The following is a 15,644-nucleotide window of genomic DNA, read 5'->3' as shown; positions in this document are numbered from 1 at the left end:
TTTAATTAGATTTGAATGCCAGAGATACTCCTAAATTTTCTTGTTGGAATTCACTTAATAAAAATGTCATACGAATAGTTGGGCAGGGACCGACCAATAGTGATCAAGACTAAAAAGTAATTTGATTTTCAGCCTACTATAGTTCAGTTGGATACTTCCTCATGCCACAAAATTCTGAGAGCTGGTGAGGTTATTACTTTAAGAACATTATACTTGCTCTCAGGCAGCTTTTTAATTTATAAACGAAAAGCAATTTTTGTTGCAGTATACTGGTATATATTTAATTTGGTCAGTGCAAGATTGTTGATTGCTGCTTACATTTTTGAAAAATTTTCCAGTCTCCTGAAGGATTCTATATGAGAGTCTGCTACATGGAGGGGGCTTTGTGATTTCCTTTGGCTTGAGTTTATCTCATACAATTGGGTTGTTTCTCACTACTCATCCTTTTTCCTTAACCATGATTCCTCTTAATTTTCAGTTATGTGAATGCAGGTTTGACCGAATTAGTTCTATGCTAAGTGCTAGGACCTGTAGTGCGACTGCATTTTTGCTGTGTTAGGGTGCCTGTGAATATACCAGGAGATTCTATCCAACCCTATGGCTGCTCAGTTAATCTAATAACTGAAATGCCTGTTGGGTAACGTTGCCCAAAATACAAGTACCATCTTTTGATAGAATAGTAAATAAAGAAATAAAGGAAATTATTACAAATAGGAAAATATATATACAAACCAACAAAATACAGTAAATAGATAAGGTAAACTCACCATATTAATTCCAAAATTCACAGGATCTCACATCTTTAGTTGTTATTAAATTCTATAATTACATTAAAAACTTATTTACGTAAAATTTCATTAATTTATTAAAATTGTTTTTTTTTTTGAAAATTTTGAATTTTATTCTTAAATACGCAAATTCTGCTGTCCATTACTGGAATATATATATGTGAAAAATGGATTGAATATATGATTTAACTGAAAAATAGTCAAGTATTTGTATTACTATGCTGTATTTCAGCTATTCATGCCAATTGCCATAAAGCAGATGTTAATTTTATTATTTTAATTGAGATATATAATGTGATATATGTTAGTTTATTACAACAAATATATCATCTTCGGGTGATAACGCAGAAGTGTTTTTCACTAAGAAAAACCAAAAAAAAACAAAATGAAAGAAAAAACAGTCTTTTTATTCTTTTACAACACAGTTTATTTGCCTTAACTTGAAACACAGATATTTATGCATAAGTTCTGTTTATCTCCTAACAACAGAGTGCTCATCACTAACTGTTACACTTGTTATAACTCTACGGAAATTTGTTAGCCTTCTGTTCAGTATTATTTATTTCAAGAATGAGTTTACAATTTTACATTGGTTTGGTACAGTTTTAGTCTTTGGAGGTACACTGATATTTGCAGAGGTTCCTCAGAGAATAAAGGACGCTCTTTATGACAGAAAATTAAAGAAAGAAGAATAATGTCAGATAAATTTAAAAAGATAACATGATTCTTTGTATGTGATCCAGATTTATACTAATGCAATGTTGCTTAAATAAATTAAATTAAATTAAATTTTTGTTCACTTAGCTGTAGTATTTTCAAGTTTCAGTATTTTCGTCTTAAACGCATTACTATTCCTATAAAATATTTTTTAATGGCTGTTTCTTTGCTGGGATTACAAAGCAGTTTATCTCTTGTTAGTACTTCACGTTTAATTGAATTATTGATACTGTTTAATCTTGTTATTATTCCACAATAATATTTAATATTCTGTTTATAGTATTCATTTTAAATTCTGTTTATTTATTAAACCAAATGCAATACAAAAATTACAAGGTAATTTATCACTATTTATACATGTTTCCTAATAGCAGGTCCAGTTAAAATTTTAATAGCTACGTAATGTTAAAAAATTCACATATTTTAAATTTCAAATAGGGAATTATTAATTAAAAGAAATAATTTTGTGTTTAATATCAAGGATTGTTTAGGTCAGACACAATATTTTTATGATTGCTCACCTTATGACAAGTGATTCTTTACTAAATAATATACTTAGTAAAATGTTTCTTTATTAAGTTAATATAAGTGTATAAATTTATATAATATAAACTTTATGTAATATAATACTAATAACTATACAGGGATTCTTTTTTTAAGAATTAGGGAGGTTTACATTGAGTAAAATTTGAGTGAGTATTCTCATCAGAAATATATTCCCAAAGTAAAAAAATACTTTCTTGTATGAATTAGCCAGAAGTTACCATAAGAAAATGTATAAAGGGTGAAGAGGTCAAGGGGTACAGGTACCAAAAACCACTTTTCAAGAAAATCAAAAGTAAAGTAAGTTTAAATTTTAACAGAAAAATTTAATTCTGGGTAAAAACAGGAGGAGTGAAACTGATATAATGCTTACTCACAAAGGTTTTTAGTAGGTTATAATCTGTGTTTGGATGTAGCTCATTTTTGTTATTTATCAGCGATTTTGTAATAAAAAGTCACCCTTGGACCTCTTGTCCTGCAAATGATAAAGGAACTGCAATAAAACTAATAGGTTGTAAGTAAAATCAAGTATTGTATTTTCTAAAAACAAGTAAATTAAGTCAGAACTCAAACAATAACATGGCTTTCTTGCATCGCTGTGATTTAGTCTTGATTTACTGTCATAAGTATTGTCTACTTAAGGTTCTTTCTCCACTTCTGTTGAAATGTCAGTCTCAACTGTCTTCTGTTGTTCAGCTCTTCTGTGTAAAGTTTGCTGCTTTAGTTTGTATTTATACATTATCATCTGCAGGAAGCGACTTGAAAAGTAATGATGTATAAAGGAATTAATGGCAAAAGGTTTATGAGATCCTTGTACTTCACACCTTTAATTTTTTCTTGTCCTTTTCAGGGGTCAGAGAGGCCAGCTCATTTTGAAATCTTCCTACTGTGTTAGACTTCATGTTGGACTTTAAGAATGGCATGTCTTCATTGTATGTTTTTTTTGTAGAAAAGTGTCTGTGGTTCATTCATTTTATACTGCACCTGTTGCAAGCTTCATATTCCAACAATTGATTTAAGATAAAGGTGTACCTCATCAGGAGTAATGAAATCAACCTCTTTTATACATGTCACCAGGAATTTTGTATTACTTTTGACAATAATCTGTGCCCAGGTTTCTCCAACAAAACACCTCTTCCTTTATTCTTTCTTGTATTTTCAGTAGTAGTAAAATCATGGCCACAGTCATAAGAATGCCCTGGTAAGAGGAACTTGAGATCTACAGTTATATTAGTCTTGTTAATAATGTACATCCAGAATTTGACTATAAATTGGCTCTTATTTTGGCCCCCACAATTATCATTGAAAGCTGTTCCGTGTATGTAGGGGTCAGTTAATTAATACAATTTAACAAAAAAGACGAAATTTCCTCACAGTCTTTTGCTGTTTGATCCTCATGCTATAAAAAGATACGTGCTTTTCCTCTAGAAAGGTTGTGTACACATAAGTTATATGTCCAGAGCTGTCTGATATAGTATATTTTGGAGCTGGCAACTAAACTGGTAAGCTGGTGTTGCATCATTTTTTGAAGATCAAAACATATTGCGATAAGGGTGAATTGGTTTTACACTGTTCTTTAGCCTGTGGCTTGGCAGAGTTAGCGCTCTGTTTTATGCAGATGGAGGGAGCTCTGCAGCATTTCTTGCATCAGGTGAACCTTGTTCTGTAGTGTTTTGTAATTTGTCACATGTTACATTTGCCACTGTGAGGTTTGTGAAACTGAGATTGTAGCATTTGCTAAAAAACATGTTTATAGAAAGATAGTCACAGGTTCTTTGCTTCTTTCTTTTCAAAATTTTTGTTACAAATGGTAGTTTTGTAAGGTTTAAATCACTATTCAGAAATTTTTTGTTTGGGGCTTATTGCCTGGAATAGTGGCTACTATAACGTGTTAATGGTGAAATGTTTCAGATTTTTTTCTTAATTATAACGTTAGTGATGCACTTGTTTGAGATATTTAGAGTTATTTAAAAAAATTCTTTACATACTCTTTTTTCTGCTAGGTAATACTAGGAGCTAACAAATTTACCACGAATTGCATTTTCTTTTTTCTTGCCTGGGTCATCCAAAACATCTGTAGAATTTAAATATGATGATTGTAATTCCCTGTTGCTGAGTCCCCAATACGAATCAAAAAGTATTTTACATGAGTGAGTATTTCCTCACTCAGCTGGCTATTGCACTGGAAACTGCAATTGTAATTAAAATTTTTAATTTTTCTAGCCTCATGTACCTTACCTGTGTATGTTTTGTGCATTTACTGAATTTTTCTTTTTCCAAAGATGCATCTTATGTTTTTTTTTCATCCTGGATATCTGTTTGAAGGTGGTCCATCTGCAACATTTTGTTATTCCATAACATGCAAAATGTAACAGAAAATTTTTGTAAATAACATTTTTATTAAATAGAGGGAGAATGCTGTTGCTAAATTAAACAACCTCAACCCATTTTTGATAAAAATGTCAGGGATTTAAAAGAGAACACATAGTATAGTATTAAAATATGCCTTTATTTGACAGTATTGTTAGCAAGTATTACATTTAGACACCTTCGTGATAGAAAGATTCCCTGGAAATGTCATCCGTTCTAGGACTGTAGGTTACATTTTCATCAGTATTTTCTGTAAAAATCATAAAGTACTGTTAGGCCTTACCTGCAGACATGAGAAGTCGATGAAAAAATAAAAATGTAATCTCTATAATATACCAAAACAAGCTTTACATACCTTCAGATTGGTTAAGAAGGGTTTCTCCTGAGTGTGACATGGTTATGTTTCTGGCAGTGTCTAAAATTCAAATTAAGTAACGATAACTAGTAAACAGTAAAATAACAGTTAAATTAGTTATTAAAATGTAAAATTTATCATAAGAAATAATAATACTAAAAAAGCAGCTCAAAATTAGTAAACATTAACAACAGCAACCAGCATATAAATTAAAGAAATCAGCTGTAGCTTAGTGTACAAGTGATTTGTATCCCTTGCCCTCTCATCAAAACATTTAATTGAGGAATTGGTTTTTCTATTTGCTACTAGATCTCAACACTGGAGAGAAAGATAGAGTTAGATATCTTGTCCGCAACATTTTTAATGCTGTTGGCTAATCATTTGTCTTCTCGGCCCCTTGTCACATTTCATGTTAAAGAATGTAGAAAGAACATTTATATGGGAATTTATTAAATTTTTGTATTAAATTTAAATAGGATGTACTAGATTGTAAACTGGATGTATTATTAGGGCAGAAACTGAGTGCGGATTAAATATTTCGTATGGTTTAGTAATGAAATAAAATTTACTGATATTTTTGTTTAAAAATCTTTTAATCAGGTGTTTGTCTTTTTATTTAATCAATATCTTAAACCTCACCTTTATTTTTTGTTAACTATATTTAGTTTATAAATGAGGGTATTTGCCTTGTAAATATGTTGTATTTTTGTTCTTTATTTAACTGTGATGTTATTGTTATGTAATGTTATTTTGTTATTTTTTCTTTTTTGTTATTATTTTAAATTAATAAATTGTGTATAAATATCCAAATACGTGATAAAAACTTTAATGTTAATTTTTGTGACTAAATTATGTTGCTGTATTGTCTTGTACTGGGTGGTTGGTTTTGTTTTTTTTTGTTTATATCAATTTATATATACATTACTTGTTATCTGTGACATTATTTATTAGTGGAGTACCTGGTAATATATAGTATGACATCAAAAATATATTTTTTTCTATTAGGCTTTAAGAGACAGCTCTAGCATTTTATTATTATTTTAATTAAATTTAAAAAGCTTTGTTGGTGTAAAAAGTTTCTCAAATAGAATTCTAGTTTTAATTTTAAAATTCTGTCCTTGTTTTTAAAAACTTGATTGGCTATTTTTAGTACATTTTAATTTGTTATAATTTTTTTTTTAATGTTCTTTGCCAAATTAAACTATTCATTTTTACATTTTTAACTGAATCTGAAATGAGCAACATTTATTTATATTTCTAGAAAAATCCAAAGAAAACAAACAGCATTTTAACTCTTTTTTATGTATGCAATTATTTATAAGTTTTATACCTAGAGTAAAACTAGAGTAATTGCTAGTATATTTAAAAATATTAAAGCAATAATGAAAGCATTGCAGTTTCTTTATTTTTACTTTCAGAAAATTTCAAGTCACTTTGTAACTTTGATAACAGTCTTTTAAAAACTGAATATTTCAATTTTTACCATGAGTTTACCACTAATAGTCTTTCAACAATCTGTTTATTGTTATTTAAATAAGTTCTTAATAAAATAACATACACGAGAACAGGATTTAATTAACAGTTTGTTACAGAATTATCACAGCTAAAATTTTTTCTGTATTGTTTTCTTTTGAAAGCCGAACTATAATCCAGATGTTTATGTATGTATATAAACTAATAGATATTTGTATTAATATACAAATATATATTTATCAGTTATAAATTTTTTTTCAATTAATTTTGAGATAAAGGTGTGAAATAAGTAATGGCTGTGAGATATTTTTTTAACTTGTGTGATATTCTTATTAAAGTTATTAAGATCTGTGTATTCTTTTTGTACTATTAATTATATATCATTGTTGAATGTTTAATATAAGTACTTATATGTCATTTTTGCAAAAAAATGTGTAAACTGATTTCTATCCAAATAATAATTATTACAATTTAATAATAATAAAAAAAACAAAAAAAAAAAACAGTATCAGTTAAACAGAAATAACTTATATTAACTTATATTATATTCACATTGGTGAATAAACATAAACTAAAGACTAATTTAGATTTTTATATATAAAAATTTATTTGACAAATCTGATTGATAATCATGTCCTGGCTGTAATATTCCAAAAACAAATTTCCAGCTTATGAAGTCAGTATGTAAAAAGTTGACTGTGATGTGACTTAGTATTCTTATCTCAGATAATTTTTTTTTTATTAAGAATGAAAAATATATAATATAATATTTTATACATTAACATTTAATGAGGGTCTTTACCATGAAAATAAAATTTAATTTTCATTTGTTAATTATGTCAGTATTTTTATATACACACACTCAAGGAATTTCAGTCTTAATTTAGTATTGTTAAAGAATGCTATATAATTATAAATATTTGTTGAATTTATTTAATATTTTCTTAAATTGACTAGGTTTTTTACATAGTTATTTTTTCTTCTTTCTTTATGGATTGTCAACAGTAATGCAAAGTACCATTAGTACTGCTGGTCCAGCTTAGCAGCATATTGTTTGAAAATTCTAGATATTGGTGTGTCAGCCAACCAAATGTCATCCAAGTTTTATAATTTTATAATGCTGTTAATCCAATTTTATAATGCTGTTAAATTGGCTAAAATAAATTGTAGCCACTAACTTAGGTATTGTCGTACATGGTGGAGTTAAAATAATAAATAAACATATTACAGCTAACATCTTAACAGAATGATGAAGATGTACAGTTATATTATAGAAATATAACATTGATCTCTATTGTATAATAAAATAATGATCATTGTTTGTAGTTTTAGGAAACAAATACTTTAAAATGTTTTCTGTGACCTTTTATGTAGGTAAGCTGAGTATCCAAAAAAAAATAAAATTAGCAAAAATAGATGTAACTGTAAGTGCACCTAATGGACTTAACATTACTAAAAGCTCAAAGTATAAAATTCATAAAAGCTAGCAAAGTATTGGGTGATTTTCCTCGCTATGCCAGTCCATAATACAATACCTTGCACAGTTTTTTGCAATTCAAACATTAAGGGTCACACTTTTATTTTTTTTAAAATAAATTTAAAAGAGAATCATTTAAAAATATTTAAAAAAATAAATTAAATATTATCAAATAAATAAAATAAAAATAGAAAGAAGAATAATTTGAAAAATTCTAGGCCCAGTTTATGGAAATGACAGTTGTATAACAAAGACATAACAAAAAAATTTGTCAACACACAGAAACCCACATCCCTGGCAGTCACCATAGAGATCTTTATCCCATTCAAATTGTATATCTGATCTATACCTCTTGCTGAACTGCAAGTTTGATGCACTAGATATACAAAATCTCCATGTTCAGATTGCATCTCTGTTGTTAATAGTGGGAGACTTTAATCCCTTTTTTTTGTCCTAGGAGGGGAAACCTTTTATAGACACCATGTGATCTCATACACCATAGTAATGTGGGACTCTCCCTTACAAGCCTACCCACTAAAACCCCTCCTCCTTTACTACAAGAGATACTAGGCCACCTTATGGTATTATCACAGCACCCCAAGTGTCTTGTTATCATTCATCCCAGCGTTGCTGCCTTTGAACTTTTCAGAATCCTGTGTTTTTTATTTTTATTTTTTCTAATTTATTTTTTTATTTACATATATATATATTTTTTTTTTATAATTTATTTATTTTTTAAACTTTGACCTTTTGGGGCCGGGAACATGCCCCAGGGAGTCTCAGATAGTGGACATTGCGTGCCACACAGTATCCACGATCTCTGGGGTAAGTACGCTGAATCTTCCACTGCATGCTTCCTTTTGCTGCAGGAACCGATCACTTGAGCCCTTGATAATGGCAGCGCTACTGTTGGCATTGTAGAACCACTAACTCTCAGCAGCCAATGCTATATTTGGCTCGCTGCACAGCATGTCTGCTTTTACCCATCTTAGGGGAGTCTTATTCTTTAAGACTTTGGGGGTTGGCGTCCCCATGGGCCTAGCCTCTGCAGCTTTTCTTCCCACTACACACTTAGCTGGAGAATACTTTTCACTAACCCACCGGGTTGGTCTAGTGGTTAATGCGTCTTCCCAAATCAGCTGATTTGGAAGTCGAGAGTTTCAGCGTTCAAGTCCTAGTAAAGCCAGTTATTTTTACACGGATTTGAATACTAGATCGTTGATACCGGTGTTCTTTGGTGGTTGGGTTTCAATTAACCACACATCTCAGGAATAGTCGCACCGAGAATGTACAAGACTACACTTCATTTACACTCAGAGAGGATTAGAGTGGGTTACCTCTCCGTTCGGGTACGCCAGTTCATTCCCAACCCACGGCGGTGTTTCAGGTGCCAAAGGTACACACTACAACATCTTGCTCGAGGTCGGAGATCTGTGCTCGATGTGCTACCGAAGGCCACAGTGACGCTAACTGCGAGGAAAGAGAAAAATGTGCGAACTGCAATGGTTCGCATACGGCTCGCTCCCGAGATTGCCCAACCTTTAAGAAAGAGAAGGCGATTCTCAAGATCTGTACTGAGCAGAAACTATCTTTCCCGGCTGCACGCAGGGAGTATAGGAAGATAGTTAACTCGCGGAACCTCGTTCAACCTGATGTGTCCTTCGCCACTGCTGCGTCGAAACAGACTGCTTCACCTGTTCATACTCCACAGTGCGGATCCTGCACGGAACTTAAGAAACTCGTTCAGATGCTTTCTGATCAGGTAACTTCGCTTACGGCCACTATTTCCGGGCTGACAAGGATGAGTGACAAGTCCTGCGTCGCAATAACTGAATCCAGCAGTGTAGTCCGTACAAAAGTTCCTGCTCCCAAAGTGCTGCCGACAGCCACTATTTCCGGGCTGACAAGGGTGAGTGAAAAGTCCTGCGTCGCAATAACTGAATCCAACAGTGTGGTCAGTACAAAAGTTCTTGCTCCCAACGTGCTGCCGGTACGGGCAGAGGCTACCACAGATGGTGGTAAGCCAACTAACAAGGTCCCCACGAAAGTAACCCGCATGACCACCCCCTCTGGGATGTCAGTAGCGACATCTCGTTCTTATAAATCTCCTCCGCTGTCACCCCATATACTGGAGGATATGGTTGAGGAACCTCCCGACCCAAAGGCGTCGGAGTTATCTAAGTTGGAGAACACAAAAAATAAAAATATAATCACGTACAACTGAATTCTATATGGTTTCTTGAGTATATTTATTTGTTATTTATTATTATTATATTTATATTTTTTACTTTATTTTAATTTTATGAACATTATTCAGTGGAATGTTCGGGGTGTACGGTCCCGCATTGAAGATATTACTGGCGCAGCTGCATTATCCGATTGTCATGTGTTTCCAGGAAACTCATCTTCTGCGACATGACCCAATCGCACTCGGGGTATACTTTTGTGACAGATTCGACTGTATAGTGGACGGTAGAGAGAGTGGTGGAGTGGCTATTTTCATGAGGGATGAGGTATCGGCTACAAGGATTCGACTGACCACTCTCGTTCCTGCTGTTGCAGTGAAGATCTCTGTCCCCTTCAAGTTGCATATCTGCAATCTGTATCTCTCGCCGAACACTGAGTTCGGCGCTTTGGATATCTCAAACCTCCTCGCACAAATACAATCTCCATCATTAATAGTAGGAGACTTCAATGCCCACCATGTTTCTTGGGGCTCGACTTTCTGCTACACTCGGGGAAATATAGTACACAATGTGAGACAGGCCTTGGACCTTTTTTGCTGAATGATGGATCTCATACATTCATGTCTTTATCACCTGGCACTGTGTCTAATATTGATCTCCATATGCTCGCCGGCTTTACTCCCTCGTTTTGATTGGTCTGTTTGTGATGATTTTCATGGCAGCGACCATAAACCATTTGTTATTCGTTTCGGTGTGGACCACTAGATTCGGAGAAGGCCACGGAGGTGGATTGTTGAAAAGGCGGATTGGGATGGATATCGTACGCCTTCCAATCGCAGTGTGACGTCGGTGCGAACGTCCTTGAGCAACTTTCCTCTCACGTCCAAAATACTTGAAACTGCCAGCAGATATGTCCCACAAACATCGGGTAATCCTAAACGTCCTTCCGTTCCGTGGTGGAATGATGATTGCAAGTGTGCTATTCTGAATCGATGGCAAGCACTACGCAAATTCAATAATAGACCTACAACTGAACATCTAGATATGTACCGCTAGGTACATATCATAGGACTAGGGCGGTGTGCCGTCGGTTCTTCTTGACCGCTAAGAGGAATTCATGGATGAAGTATGTGAACTCCATCTCACGTACTACTCCCACGTCTACTGTGTGGGGAAAAATCCATGCAATTTTCAGGTCGCCAGGGCAATCTATTCTCGGTCTCGTCGATGAGGGAGAACTCCTTACATCATCTTCGGCTGTAGCAAATGATTTAGCGAAATCTTTCCGCTCGGTGTCTCTCACTTCGTCATATAGTAACGACTTTCCGAGGTACAAAGCACAGATGGAAGTATTTGCGTTGAATATTGGTGTTTCGGTTGGTGAATTGAACGCTCCATTCTTACTTAAAGAATTGTTGCATGAACTTAGGAACTCACGTGACACTTCCCCTGGACCAGACAACGTGTTCGCCTTTGTATGCTTTCGCACCTTCCTGACTCAGCACTACAACATCTTTTGAGTATTTACAATGGTTTATTCTCCGGACAAGTCTTTCCGCCCGGCTGGTCAGAAGCATTTATTATACCAGTATTAAAGCCTGGTAAAGAGAAAACCGATCCCTTAAGCTCTCGCCCTATTTCTTTAACAAGCGTATTGTGTAAAGTAATGGATAGGATGATGAACCGCAGGCTTGCATGGTACTTGGAGAAACATGGCTTTCTTTCTTCGGAACAGTGTGGTTTCCGATAGGGGAGGTCTTTCCATTGACCATTTGGTGTCGATGGAGACAGCCATACAAAACGCCTTCCTGAACCGCCAACACCTCGTTGCTATCTTCGATATAAAAAAGGCGTACGACGGCCTGGCGACGTGGCATTCTTAACACTCTTAGAAGGTGGGGGATCACTGGCAATATGCTTGCTTTTATCCGGGGATTCTTGAATCACCGGACGTTTCGTTTTCGTGTAGACGATTCACTTTCAGACAGTGTCGTCTCGGAAAATGGGGTACCTCAAGGTAGTGTATTAAGTGCCACCTTGTTTTCTGTAGCCATAAACAGCATTACCGATTGTGTACAGGCTCCTGTCTTTTCGTTGATGATTTTGTTATTTACGTTGCGAGCCGCTCTACACCCACTGCGGAGCGACTGATACAGAACACTATATTCCGCCTTGAAGCTTGGTCAGGGACTACTGGTTTCACATTTTCACCCGACAAGACGAAATGTGTAGTCTTTTCTCGGCTACGGAACCCTTCTAATCCGCGGGTTTTTCTGAACAGAGAGCTTATTGCTGTCTCTACTTACGTCAGGTTTCTGGGTTTGCTTTTTGATAGCCGTCTTACCTGGATCACACATATAAGGGAATTGAGGACAAAGTGTTCCAAACTTTTGGATATGATGCGGGTCCTTAGTAACACCAACTGGGGGGCCGATCATGTATGTTACGTTTTTACTACTCCCTTGTTCGTTCCTGTTTGGATTATGGTTGTGTCGCCTATTCTTCAACTCGTCAAACCGTACTTAAAATGCTGGGCAGTGTGCATCATTCTTTTCTTCGGCTTGCCACAGTTGCGTTTAGATCGAGCCCTATCGCAAGCTTACTTGTAGACAGTGGCGAGCCATCACTTTGGGATAGACGAGAGCAGCTTTTGTTGTCTTATTTTGCTCGTCTCGGCGGACAGCCGAATCACCGAGCTTTTGACCCAGTTCTTAAGAATCCTAATTTGAGGTAGTATGAGGACCGTCCACGTTGTACTGCGCCTGTGGGTGCCGTACACGACGTCTGCTACAGTGTATGAATGTGGCACTCTCTCGTTCTTTCCATCATGTCCGTGCTCGAATCCCCCGTTGGGGAATAAACCATGTAAATTTTACGTTTGGTCTTACAACGTATGATAAACGATCGACGCCACCTATTGTTTTTCAGCAGATGTTTCAGTTTCTCCTCACCAAGTCGAACCCAGACGTGGTGGTGTACACTGATGGGTCGAAACATGACGGTAACGTTGGTTGTGCTTTTGTTTTCAATGAACAGACTTATATGTTTGGCCTACCCGGTGTTACGAGTGTGTTCACCGCGAAACTACTCGCTGTGGATAGGGCTCTAAGTATTATTGACCCTGAATATAGGAGCATTCTTATTTGCAGTGACTTGTACAGTGCTCTTCGGGCGTTGGAAAACCTTTATTCTGGACATCCTGTCGTCGTTGGCATTTCTGATAAAATCGCTGAGTTAGATAAACGAAACGGGGGTAGGTTTTTGCTGGATCCCTAGCCTCGTTGGAATTCTAGGTAACGAGAGGGCAGATTCTGCTGCCAAAGAAGCTTGTATTCAGCCTCCTTTCACCACCCGAGTTACTACCTTTGATTTTATTAATTATATAAAACAATCACTGCGAGCAAGGTGGCAAAGTGGCTGGACGGCTGCCGTCGATAATAAACTTCGACGGATTAAAGATTATTCAGTGTTGCCGTGGGGCTCCTCTTGCAGAAACTCTCGTCGTGAGGAAGTGGTCCTCTGCCGATTACGGTTGGGGCATACAAGGATCACACACGAATATCTAATGTCAGGAGAAGACCCACCCCTGTGCACACGATGCAACTGCCGCATGACTGTACACCACATTCTCGTAGACTGCATATGTTATGCGGCGTTGCGTCGTCAGTACGCAGCAGCATTCGTGATATCTTGTGCAATGATGGCGGGATTTTGGTACGGATGTTTCTCTTTTTGCATAGTACTGGGTTACTGCAAAGGATTTAAAATACTCATATATGTTTTTCTGTAAGGAGAGTTTTTTTAATAATTTTAACCTTTATTTTCGATTTGATTTTTTGGTTCTATGTGTTTAATTTTACTATCCGGGGAGGAGATTTTTGCACAACCCATCGGAGTTAGGTAAGTTTTTATACTTTCTTTATTCTATTATTTTAACTTTTATATTTTATCAACTTTGTCTGTGGTATTAGTTTTGGGTTTTATTTTGCCTTCTTGGCTTGTTTTAGTACATTTTTATTATATGATTAATATTACGTTTACACGATGTATGGTTTATTATTTCGGAGTTATTTTATCCTTTTACTAATAACTACCGGGCGATGATAACGCCTAGACGTTTTTCGCCCACAAACAACAAAAAAATTTTTCCAATCTTGCGACCTCTGAGACCAAGTCGTAGACCCTCCAGCTCTTGCTTGTATTGATTTGGAGGACTTTCATTTTCTATTTTTGTGGCACTCTTGACTACCAATCCTGTGGCTGGTAGATTTGCAGGTTGTGCATCTTTGGGCTTTGCACTTGGACCTTTTATGGCCAGCCTTGCCATAACTGAAACAAAGTGCCAAGTGGTCATGACATGAATGACTGCTCCACAGAGGGCTGTCTGTCACCCCCCTTCCACCACTCTCCAGCTTTTCAGCTGTCAGACATGCCCCTTTTTTCAATGTCCTTGGTCTACAGGATTTGCGTCATGAGTCATGTTACCATGGCAAGGTTCCGCTTGCTCATTAGCATGGCAGGAACTATGCTTTCAATTCTCTGGAGATCCAATTTAGCCATACACTCTTGGCGCCTACTCTCCCATCTGGCACATCAAAGCACATCGTGTTCCGGTGTGTCCAGTTCACCACAATAGGTACAGGATGGATTTGAGTCCCTCTTCCTTTCATAGAGGTAGGCCCGAATACCCCCATGGCGGTCAGGAATTGGGTGAGGCAAACATTCAGCTCACCAAACCCTCTCCTGGCCCATGGTTTGAACTGTGTGATCAGGCAATGTGTCCACCATTCTTTGGTGGACGCATCCCATCTGGCTTGCCATTTGGATATCATTGCCGAATAGGTGTCTTCCCTGGCCCCTCCTTTATATATTTTGGCACAGGACCACACCAACTGCTGCAGAGGGGGCATCCCCACTACCCCCATAATAGAATTGGCAAATACAGATGCATAGGCCAATCCCACCTTCAAAGCCATTTTCTGCTGTACCCTCTCTATAGTATCCCTGTTGCATCCCATGTTCATTGCACCGACCCAAACTAGGTATGACTGAGTTGTCTATGTGGGCGAAGAGTTTTCTTCTCGATGCATGCAGCTCTCCTATCTTTGCTAGTAATTCTATTAGACTCTTGACAGTCTTCCCTGCCTTCTCACATACCTGCCTAACATCTGGGGTAAACTTCCTTCTGAAATCTAGGGTTATGCCTAAGTAAGTTACCTGCTGCTGGACTTCAACATGAAAGGGCGCGATCTGATGCCTTCCTGCCATCACGATGTAGCAAGACTTCTCTCTGGATAACTGTCACCCCTGTCTCTCCATCCACATGTTAATCCTAGCGATAGCAGTATTGGCAGCCATGGCCACAGTATCTTTGGTCTTTGGTCCTTGTCACCACCACTAGGGCCAGGTCATTGGTACAGGCTATAGGGGTAACTTCTGCCAGGTATTGTATGTATGCTTAGTACTTTGTTATATACTATGTTCCACAACAGGGGTCCCAGGACAGAGCCCTGGGGCACCCCATAAGTGAAACGGAACACAAACTCATTGCCTCCTCGATTTAAGTTTCTACCTTCTAAGGTAACTTCTTATTAGCTTCCTGAGGTATTTGCTTACATTCCACTCTCTCAATATCCTGTGGATAGTACCCCAGGTGAGGGAATTAAATGCATTTTGGACATCCAGGAGAACCACTTCTGGGATTTTTCTGGTCCTCCACATTCCTGCTGCTGCAG

General features: G+C 36.3%; 1 protein-coding gene across 1 annotated transcript in view; it reads left to right on the top strand.

The window, feature by feature from the left end:
• The window catches only part of Efr (ER GDP-fucose transporter), a 38,363-nt gene extending 31,764 nt beyond the window's left edge, over positions 1 to 6,599 (top strand). Inside the window, exon 8 of the mRNA XM_075360780.1 lies at positions 1,240 to 6,599. Coding sequence (XP_075216895.1) covers positions 1,240 to 1,483 — 244 coding nt within the window. The 3' untranslated portion in view covers positions 1,484 to 6,599. The remainder of the gene's footprint in view (positions 1 to 1,239) is intronic.
• The last annotated feature ends 9,045 nt before the right edge of the window (positions 6,600 to 15,644 follow it).

The sequence above is a fragment of the Lycorma delicatula genome, chromosome 3 (genome assembly GCF_047948215.1).
Source record: "Lycorma delicatula isolate Av1 chromosome 3, ASM4794821v1, whole genome shotgun sequence".
Taxonomy (NCBI): Eukaryota; Metazoa; Arthropoda; class Insecta; order Hemiptera; family Fulgoridae; genus Lycorma; species Lycorma delicatula.
The sequence above is the reverse complement of the archived record's forward strand: the minus strand, read 5'-3'. Positions and strand labels throughout refer to the sequence as shown.